Source organism: Diplotaxodon limnothrissa, linkage group LG18 (assembly GCF_057381915.1).
Source record: "Diplotaxodon limnothrissa isolate DT_005_m linkage group LG18, D_limnothrissa_male_GT1.1, whole genome shotgun sequence".
In the NCBI taxonomy this organism is placed as follows: Eukaryota; Metazoa; Chordata; class Actinopteri; order Cichliformes; family Cichlidae; genus Diplotaxodon; species Diplotaxodon limnothrissa.
Window position 1 is genome coordinate 13,861,623 of NC_140613.1, and position 10,940 is coordinate 13,872,562.

A 10,940-nucleotide genomic window follows, 5' to 3' on the forward strand; every position below is an offset into this window, starting at 1 on the left:
CAGTATAATATTTTTTTTTTTCCTGAAGGTCTTTTAAAGTTTATCTTTGAGAATTAGCTGCTTTTATCTTTTAAGTTTTTGTTTTGTTTGTTTGTCAAGCCACTTAACCCTGATCTGTGAAACATAAAAGCAAGAGATGAACCAGTGTTGTGTTGTTGTGTCTACACATAACAGACAACCTAGCATAGAACCAATTTTAAATTCTATATTTAGGTACAAAGGTAACATAGTTTGACAGGTACAAACACTCTGTTAAACCCATTTAATTAAATAAATAAGATAAATTCTACTTAACTCACACATTGACAGTTTGATTTAAAATTCATTGTCTAAAATTTTATGGACCTAATTGTAACTATATAGGAATATTTTGCTGTGTCTGAATTTTATACAGGGAGCTTCTTTCATAAAAATGGTCATCGAATTCACAATAAAAAAAAAAAGTTGTTTCGTCAAAGGTTCAATTAAAAAATAAATAAGAACGTGAGATAAAACATATAGAGAAGTGTAATGTCTACCACCAGGCCTTCCTCAGTTTTAGCCCTTTTCAGTGAATAAAAAAATCTTAATCTTGTATTACTGTTCACTTTATGTGGTGGTGAAGCAGCAGAACAGCCCATCAACATAAAGTGGTTGCACCTGGCTATTTAAAAAAAAAAAAAAAAAATCCTGGAGGAAGCCGAAAACAATTGGTGCATCTTCCCTTCTCCAGCCAACGATATTATCCTGTCCCTGGATGGATTAATATGCATACATCAGCATTCGCTTTGATGTGATGAATATTCCATCAATTACAAATGTATACTCTGTAACACACACACACACAGAAGATGTCTGTTCTCTCAGATCCGACCTGCTTAGTATAATTTTAAAGATTTAAATAACCAGAAGAGACTGAAAACCCATCATAAAAGACAGCTAATGAAAAGCAGCTCTTTTTAATCAAATGGATTACACTTTATTGGGAAATTAAATAAAACAATGCAATGTTGTGAGGGGGAAGCAAAACAACATTGTCCAAAGTGTTAAAACTACATATAAAAAATGCAGATAAAAGAGCATGATAAGATCCATCGCATATATCTGACGGTGAGAAACAACTAATAACGCTAGTAAAATAATTTTTAGGGGAAGGAGTTGAGGGAACCAACAATGAGCTCAATCTATTAACAAGATATTTACTTAAACAATAACCGCAGTGGCATCTTTGTATGGCATGTTGTGTACCATGTACCACAGAATAGAAAGCTCCAATCTGTTGCAGATAGACAGAATCTGGTCCAGGAATTTTGCTACTTGTAGGAGTGCCGTGGATGATGCCGCAGATTCAGCAGAACTAGAACAAAAAAAATTTATTATAATAAAAATGATCAAATAAAAAAAAATAAAAAAAATCATGGGATAGGATTTTTTGTTGTTGCAACACTGATCTTCAAGTTACAACCAAGTAGATAGAAGGCAGAGTCATGAGTCTTCTTCTTGGCCATGGCATTTGTTTATTTAAAAAATAAATTAAAAAATAAATAAATAAACAGAGCAGAGGGCACCATACGCATACCTTTAGAGCAACAAATTGCAATAAAAGCAACAACAGCTTCACACACCAGATATGTGTGCACTGTGTATTTAGTCACTATCACACATTCAATTAACATACACGTCGAGCAAGTGCGGTCTTTGCAGACCCCGCAGTCATGGAAAATCTATTCCCATGGATGGTCGGCTGAGAGTCTGACCTCTACAAACAGGCCCTTTTAGATTTTAATCAACATGAGCCTGAATGTGGCATCAATTAGCCGTTTTTCTAAAGGTACCTGACAAACAGATAAATGCTTTCTTTAATCATTTCGAACTGGCTAACATAATAAAATATCTTTCATCTCCTTTCTTTTAAAGGAAAAATATCAATATAATTTGAGACCAAGAACTTGGGAAGACTTAATTACTAGTATACCCCAAACCTGTATTACATTAATAACATAAGCAGGACTGAGGCTTAAAAGTGTAAATTTGAAAATAAATGTTTTGCTAATTTAACACCAAAAGACAGCTACTCTGTTTCCGTGACCCAAAAGATGGAACAAAACAAACAAAATATTGACATCAGCATTACGCATCTGCCAAACTGTATCTTTAACCATTTGACTGGTTCCACAACTGGTACATCTCTGCTGTAAACGAGCTTAGTGCACTATCTAAACTTCTATCGCTGAAGTTTAAGTCTGATGGATGATGGAAGTCTACAGGCTAATGCATTCCAAGACTGACTCAACAAAACCTGCATTAGGGCACATACCTTCCATCTATTTCCACATTCATTGCAGAAGACAAACGTGGTCATTGGCTCATCAGCACTACGAGTTTGAACCTGGGAAAGAAAACGGAAAAAGAAAGTCACTTAAAATCATAGACTACTAAATCAGCGTATGCTCTATCAATACCAATATACATGGCTTTATCAGATTTCACATTGTCTGAACAAATTAAATAACTACAACCTCCACAAAGACCTCTATAGGCAGCCTGCATATCCATACCTGTGTGTAGGTGCAGCTCTTTCCCTTGCATTTGCCGCAGGTGAACAGATCAGTCTGAGTGCCCCCAGTGGTGGCCATCTGGTGGTCCCTGACAGCCTCTTTGGTCAAATTCTTCCTCATTTCCTTCAGCTCATCACTGGCCATTTCCTACAGCGGTGGAAAAAATAAGTAAGTAAGTAAGTAAGTCAGTCAGTCAGTCAGTCAGTCAGTCAGAAAGAAAGAAAGAAAGAAGTGCCAATAAGTGTTTAAGTAAACTAAATCTGCTATCGTGAGAGAGCGAAATATATAATTAGTGACAATTACTAAGGGCACTGTTTGTCTCTTGAGATTGTGCCATCAACAGCTCACACACCTCTGCGGTCATCTTAGCCATCCGCTCAGGGGTTACGCTCCCGCACAGCACGGTCCTCCTTAAATTCGGGTTCTTCATATCCTTCAGATTTGAGATTCGGCTCCTCACGCGGTTCTTATATTTCATGTCTGTGTTCTTAAACTCTTGGAAGATGCGTAATTGCAGGTCAAAGAATTCAACTTCACCAATGAATTTATATAATAACAACAAAAAGAAATCCCCGGCCTTTCAGGTGGCTTAGTGCTGATGCTTCTAGTCGATTATTAGAGTGGTTAATGTAGTCATTTATCAAGCATGCCTACCGTTCTTTGTTTTAGGTTCTCCAGTGTCTCTTTATTTGTGTAACACGCTATAATTAAAGGGTGCTAGTGTTCAGACAAAACAAGTGATTCAAAAGATGAAAGGCACAATGTGCTCATTTATATCACCAGCACCAAAATACACAACAGACACTGAGAAGACAGTAGCTATATCCAGAACATTATGAAATAACAAAACTCTGCCTCTAAAGAGTTCAATCAGAGGGCAGAGATAGCTCAGTAGGTAGCGTGGTCACCCCATAATCGGAAGGTTGGGGGTTCAAATCCACCGAACAGCTACCCTGAGGTACCCCTGAGCAAGGTACTGTCCCTACACAGTGTTCCCCGGACACCTGATTAGTAATTTCCCCACGGGGATCAATAAAGTATACATTATTATAATGTAAAGGATATATTCTTCAATCTGTGCTCCAAGTTCGTCACAATCAGCACCAATAGCGATATAATCATCTGTAAAGGAAAAAGTATCAGGCAGTGGACAAAAACAAAGAGTAAGAAAACACAATTACAGATAAGTGCTTTGGAAAGTTTGTGATATTAACGTTTCAGATTACCTCCAGTCTGCAGAGCGCTTGCTAGCATCTCTCTACACTTAAGCCTGATGGAGTCAGAGGTACTCGGGGCACGAGGAAAGGTGTTGATTAATGTGTTGGGAGCAACTTCACTGGGTTCACTCTTGCTGCTGGAATTGCTGCTGGAGCTGCTATGGGAGCAATAAGAAGTGTCATAATCAGTTCTGAAGCAAAACACACTTAGAAGCAGAAGATATAGTAGGTGCTTTCAGCTGCTAACTTGTTTCCCAAGGACTCATCACAGTGGATGGATCTGAATGTCTGATGTGATGCTGACTTTACACCAGATGCCCTTCCTGAGGCAACTCTCCCATTTATCCAGGCTCAAGGCTTGAACTATGAGTACACTAGCTTAGCTGAGGCTTGGTTTATATCTTCTCCAACTCCTAAGTATGAAAGATGTATTCCAGGTGTACACTAAAATGGAGAGCATTGCTAAAAGCGTGCATGAGGAAAAAAAAGTTTTCCTTATTACCTTTCTTCTTTTGCCTCTGGGCTTCCTTGTGAAGGAGAGACGACAGGCGTTGATTGTTCTTTCCTCTTCTCCTCTGAAGCTTTCTCTCCAGCTCCTGGCTCATCTGGAGAATGAGTGAGAAGAATTAAGAAGGCATCAGAATCAAGGAAGTGAGAGGTGAAGGGAAGGCCATTCCAGAAGCTTAATGTTAGCCTGCTTTATCCATCCCAAAACCAGTTATGATGTGTTTTTGGGTTCACTGTCCTGATGGAACACCCAACTGTGTCCAAGTTTCAACCATAAAGTTGTTGATTTGGGGTAAAGTTGCAAATTTTGGAGGCAGCTCTGCTTCATAATTATGCCATCAACTTTGTGCAACGTACCAGTAGCACTGACAGCAACTGTAGCATTATGCCCCAGAGCATAATGCCACTCCCACGATGTTGCTTGACAGTGTTCTTAGGCTTAAAAGCCTCACCTTTACTCCTCCATTCATACCTCATCATTTTCGACAAGGTATTTGGTTTGTCGATGTGGGCAGCTGCAAATTTCAGTTGAGCTCGTGTTGTTTCAAGTTCGGAGCAGTTGCTTCTTTCTTTGTTCTCACCTTCTCAGTGGACTGAGATGGTGAGAACTTCTCTAAAACTTGCTTCACTGTCGAGTGAACACACTGGTGTTTCCAGCAGTTTCCAAGGCAGGCTTGAGGCTTGGTGGTTCTTATTTGAACTGATAATTTTAGAACCTGTTGTTGTTTAGAGGAGACCTTCCCAGCTGAATAAATCTACAAATCTCCTTCTTAGATCTTCACTGAATTCCTTGGAGTTAGTTTTGAGTATTGCAGAGTCTGATGAGTCCTGTAAAACAAATCATTTTTATGCTGGCAAAGACACACTACCAGTTGTAGTTATGAGCGTGCAATCAATCATGATCACTATAGGCCTTGTCAAATTAAAAAGACATTGCAGAAGCTTCAGCATGTTTTAAAAGATTTGAGTGTATGTATATATTTGAGGCTGTATTTGACCCGATGTGTTTTTACCCTATGTGGATGAAAGAAAATCCAAAATAAATTCAAACTTTTACACCCAATTTTTTTGTTTTTGATTTTTCTCATTAAAAAGAAATAAGAAAAAGAAAAGTTCAAAGAAATTACTAAAAGCCCAAAATTACCATCACATTCATGCCCTTGACCACAAATGCAGCCAGCCATAAAACATAAGGAGCCTTTCACATCGGACGCAGCATGGGCTGCAATTACCGCTAACTAGAGCAAAGAATCCAAAATTTGTGTGGTTGTGTCATGTGGTTGAACTGGCGCAGCAGTAGGCTTCGTTTCTACTGGTCGTTCGCACAACCAACAGAAACATCACAGTGCGCTGCAGATGAAGATGACCATGGCATGCACAAGTACTGGCGCGCCTTGATTTTCGCAGCCGGAAATGAATGGGTTTCAGAGCACAGCACTGGGAAAGGGCCTTAAGGTGAGCAAGGGCAAAGGTATGCAATAATAATGGAGGAATCAAGCCAGATTAAACAAAATTAATATTACATTGTAATTTCCCTTAAAGCGTAAACATAAGGCTGGGAAATGAGTGGCCTATGTATCAATAATCATTATGACATTCTAAACGGATAATAAACAAAAAACAGTGAAACTCAAAGAGAAATCCAGATTTAGGTATAGATCCAATTATAAAAGAAAAGACACATTTAATCCCCTGCTGCGGTATTGATTTCACTTTACAAACCACAAACTCTTTAGGCATTTAGAAAAATTATAAGTATTATGTCTATTTTACACCTCAATAAAAACATCTCTTCTCTCTAATCTTCTCTGGCTGATGCTTGTCTTTACTCAAATCTTCACTCAAACTGCTGGCTGCTGTTCATTTGTTTGTGCTGCTGAACAGCTCACTTACTCACAACTCCGTGGGTTGAGAATTGGTGTCAGCAATTTATAAAAAGAACAAGAGGACATTTTTGACAGCTGGTGTACCCGGCAGAGTGCAATGTGTTACAGTACAAAAAAAAAAGGGGGGGGGGAATTCAAAATTGGCTCGATTTCATGAAGATCGATAGGCGTTGATACAAGCATGCCTAACAGCTTTAGACATGCAAAAGATATCTCCAAGTACATTATAGAAGACAAAAATAATAATTACCCAAAAGCTTCTTCCATGACTTGATCAAGGATTTTGCAAGAGATGTAACCTCCTCATCTGTGCTTTGTTTACGGATGGCATTAACGGACATCCCGATTCTGGTAGACTGTGGAAAAGACATGGTGTCAGAGCATCTGGGTTTCGGCGCTGCCTGTGTCCAGGACAGAGCCAGAGAACATATGAGCAATGATACCTGCAGTAGCTCCAGAGTCATGGGGATACTGCGCAGCTCCTTCAAGAGATCCAAAGCTCCAGCCTGCAGAATAAAGCGGAGGGATGATCATTTAGACCATAACGCACTTTTTGTTTTCTCTAAACTGATTACTCAGCTCTATCATCAACATGAGTAAGACCAGAGCTGTGTTTAGCCACAAGAAAACATAGTAAAACAAAAAAGGAAAATGTGGTGCTTCGAACATCCTGCTATGTTATGGAAGCTTGTGCTAATGGCAGCTCATTCAACACTCTGCACTGTCTCAGTAATATGGCAGGATCTATACACATGTTACCGCTGATACATTTGCACATCTGGCACAAACACCAAGAGCAAAAATTTGTTAACACCTTTTGGCCACTTTTAAATAAAAGACTAGTTAAAAGACAAATGTTGTTCAAACTGGCAGCTTCTTTGGATTCAATCTACTCCAGATTATACGTAATTTAGGAATCCTTAGATATGGAAGCTGAGCAGCAACAGTCTGAACAACTGATACTGGCCTTTCAGCCTCGTCTGCTTTTAAAAAGTAAGATGACACATCCAGGTTATTGTGACCAGTGTTTATCTTTTGGGTCACATCATCGGAGGTCCAGGTCTGCCGAGTAAAGACACTGTGCCCCATTGGCTAAATTATTCTGATACCATTTAAAATGTAAGTTACATTAATGAAAAACGTATCCACCTATATGACTAACTGCAGTGCAAAGTTAATTATTCAGTCAACATTATTTTGGTGCTTCTGCAGCAATTGTGGTAACTGGTTTGACTGAGGAAGACACTGAGCAGATTGGCCTGTGCAGGTCAGACTTTGGGCACTACCCCTCATGTCTCTTTGAAATTAAATGTGTTAAATGTGGTAGGCAAGAGACAGGGCAGGACATCTGCTAAACGAAGACTGTAGCTAGATCTCCAGCTCTGCTAGAGTAATCTCATTGAAGCATGTGCAACAGATTGCCTTTATTATTATTACTAATAATAGTATTAATAATAGTAACACCAGAGGAACACTGTCCATTTACCATTTAAACAAACAAAAGCAAAGTGAAGGGGGGGGGTGTCATATTTTGGATTTAAGCCTGAAGTACTTATATTAAGCAGATAGAAAAATGTACAATTGCTTTGTCAGTGAACTGGGAAAAAACAGAATAATCATAATAATAATAATAGTAATAATAATAATAATAATCTTAATGGAAATCTATTTTCTTTGCATAACAAATGAGATATGTTATTGTTAAATAGTGGAAAAACTAATTTTATGGTATTTTACTCAAACAGAAACCAAAAATATGTAGAACATGCGTGTATCCAGAAAACAGTAGGGTTATGAATGGGGTAAGCTTTTACAAAATTTTGGAGGTTTCACACTCTAAATTTTAGGAGTCATAATGACAAATTGCTATTAACAAAATCATGTAATTGTGTTGGGTTATTTGTCAAAGACATTTTAATTTTATTTGATGTTATCCTACTTATTTTGAGAAATTACAGACTTTACAAAAGAAAGTTATACAAGCTACAAATTGGTCCAAGCTCAAAACCTTTTTTAGGGGTATAAACTTCTGAAGTTTACTGAATCTCACATTTTCTCAAATTCTCGTTTAACATAAAATGTAGTATTTAAACTCACTGACAGACTATATGAGCTTATCCCAATATACACTTCCTTTCGCACACACAACACACAAGAAAAACAGCTCTTGAGGAGAAACTCTGTATAGTAAGCATTTTTAATAATAGACCACCCCTCTAAATTTTAATTAAGCACAAGAGAAATCATACTATTTTCATGTGCCGTTGGATTAGTGTAATTATACTTCAGGATAGGGTCATTTTAAGATATTTTCAGTGATCATGTACGCTGGGCATCGAACACGTATTCTGTCTATATTATCTGACGTTTAGGCTCCTATTTATAAGCTCTGTGCGGAGTACCATTTCACAATTGACTTGAAACTATGAAGCTAACTCTTTCCTTACACTATGATGGTAATCTCTTCCAATCTCCCGACTTTCATTTTTTGGGGGATTCTAGATTGTATGTTGGACTGTTACAGTCTTTTGATTACATTATCTTTTACACTTTAAGGTTCCGTTTATTAATCGAGGAAATAATCAGCAGATTAACGGATAATCATTAGCTGCAGCTTTGTTTATGTTTATGCAATGATGCTTGGACTACAGGAGCGGCAGCTTGGTAGCTAACAGTTAGCCAATTAGCTACTAAGAAACCTCCCCCAAACAAGCCCGAAAATGAAACCTAACCCGAAGGATAACAGAACAATATCACTCTAATTTGTTTAACGATTTGATATTCAGTCATTAAATTAGCTAAAAGTGACCAGATCTAGAATTGTATTATTGCCTTGCGAGGCCATAAAGCTGACAGCGGTTAGTAGGATGCTACGTGGCTAAGTCCTAGCAACATAGAAACCTGCCATTCACATAAACAGACTCGCAAGGGAGCTTATTAGCGGCTAACCCATTAGTCATAACAACAGGTAGGTTAGCTTTGGAGCTAATTGCTGAGGGCAAGGACCGGAAAACCATCGTCAGCGGAACAACACAACAGTGCAGAATTTTTGTTGACAACTTTGGGGTTATTTAGCACACGTTGAGCCCGATCCTGACTGGATTTTCCAGTTAGCGCTCATGTTAGCTACACCATCAGTCAGATCGGCATTCATTCCCTCACACACATCTTACCCCGTTTTTCTTCTGCGCCATTTTATCGATCTTCTTCGCAATTCTGATGACCTCCTCTTCTTCCTTTTTGCCCATGGTGACCGAGCTGGTAAAGTCCAAATGAATTAGAACCAAGCCAGAAACTAAATTTGCCACAAAGACCACGCCACTGAACAGAAAGCAGCGGCAGTGACAGCTAGTCGGCGGACCGGGACCGCACACCGACCGCAGCAGACCTGACTAGTAGATGCACGATGAGCTCAAGGGAACTCAATCGACATGCAACCTTCTGGAAGCCTGATATCCCAGAACAGCTATCACCTAGACAATTTAATCAAAGAGGAGACTTTCCGAATACCGAGATAAAACTATATTTCATAACATCTGCCAATTTTATCTTCGTACAAAGCCTGGATTTTTTTTAAATCAGCATGGCGACCTGTCGTTAGATAGCGCCAAAGTGCCATCCGGATCTAGGTTCACAATCGGAGACAATCCAACTTGACCAACAGCCTAAACACTCCGGCTTTATGTTTTCACAAAAACAGTCACTCACACAACAGGTTACTGTCCAGAACTTACACAATTCATAAGTTGTAATCGCTTTGTATTTTCTAGTTAGTTCTAGTTTTGTTTTTTGTTTGTTTTCTGTTTGTTTCGATGTATTGTTTTTGACGCAGTTCACTTCTTTCAGTTTCCAGAGCAGGTTTGCTCGTTTCAGTTTAGTTTTTATTGTGTAAAAATGTTTATAGTTTTAGTTCAGTTTAAAATAGTTTCAGGGTTAGTTTTAGTCCATCAATACGTCACTAGGCAAGATCTAGTAACATTTTCTTTTTACCAAACTAACAAATACTAAAACCTCTTATATTTCTCTATATTATTATTATTGTTATTATTAATATTATTATTATTAGCTAGTTTTCCAAATTTACAAACTCATTTCAATTAGTTTTAAGTGTTTTCAATTTTCCATTCTTTTTTATTTTAGTTAGTTAAATAGTTTTTTTTCAATAATAATAATAATAATAATAATAATAATAATAATAAGTAACTGACATATATATTACTGTATATTACTGGCATCAGAAACTCAGTTCAAGCTAAAAAACTAAAGTTACACAAGACAGCTGCCATTGTGCAGGAGGCAAGGTACACCCTGGACATGTTGCTAATCTATTGCAAAGCTATTGTGGAACCCGCCTAGGCTATATTTTTAACTAGACTTCATATTTTTGAGTTTCATTGCCCTGCTTTACCAGTGTGTAAGTTTACTGACTCATTGCATGTGTTCATATTTGGTCAACAAAGCTCATTCTAATAGATCAGAAAAGAAAGTTGGCATCTGACCTTTTGGATATAAAATGTAATGATGTTATCCTATTAGACATATGTGTGAAACCAGGTGAATTTGGCATTAAAAAAAAAAGCAGACAAAAAATCAGAAAGATCCAGCTTGTTCATCCTTAAGTGCAAGTATGTGTTTGTACAGATTCCTTCAAGGGATAGGATACAATATGAGGAATATTTTATTTAAAAGTTAGGACAGGACTGAAATAAATAATTTACAGGAGAATGTGACAGATAGACAGGCATTATGAAGACCTTTGGCCACATCTGTCACCACTGCAGAGGGTTAAAACA

At 37.9% G+C, this 10,940-nt stretch overlaps 1 protein-coding gene across 2 annotated transcripts; it reads right to left on the minus strand.

The window, feature by feature from the left end:
- Window positions 1-997: 997 nt before the first annotated feature.
- Window positions 998-9,457, minus strand: tcea1 (transcription elongation factor A (SII), 1). Of its 2 annotated transcripts, none has more exons than XM_085377015.1 (10): window positions 9,321-9,457; window positions 6,591-6,653; window positions 6,398-6,503; window positions 4,257-4,359; window positions 3,764-3,909; window positions 3,603-3,659; window positions 2,890-3,044; window positions 2,538-2,684; window positions 2,297-2,368; window positions 998-1,336 (listed from the first exon to the last, which is right to left on the minus strand). In XM_085377015.1, the coding sequence occupies exons 1-10, from the start codon at window positions 9,393-9,395 to the stop codon at window positions 1,328-1,330; spliced, it is 933 nt and encodes a 310-aa protein (XP_085233141.1). In that variant the 5' UTR covers window positions 9,396-9,457; the 3' UTR covers window positions 998-1,327. The 2 variants fall into 2 exon arrangements, with proteins under 2 accessions (XP_085233141.1, XP_085233140.1); XM_085377014.1 differs by having other exon boundaries at window positions 3,764-3,912.
- Between the last annotated feature and the right edge of the window lie 1,483 nt (window positions 9,458-10,940).

Bases quoted from the DNA above. Each gene is read 5' to 3' on its own strand.
- tcea1 (XM_085377014.1), bottom strand. From the start codon at position 9,395: ATGGGCAAAAAGGAAGAAGAGGAGGTCATCAGAATTGCGAAGAAGATC. The intron at 3,660-3,763 runs GTAATCTGAAAC...TTTCCTTTACAG, and splicing joins AAGCGCTCTGCAGACTGGAG to ATGATTATATCGCTATTGGT. The intron at 3,045-3,602 runs ATATCCTTTACA...ACCTGCAATTAC, and splicing joins TGGAGCACAGATTGAAGAAT to GCATCTTCCAAGAGTTTAAG.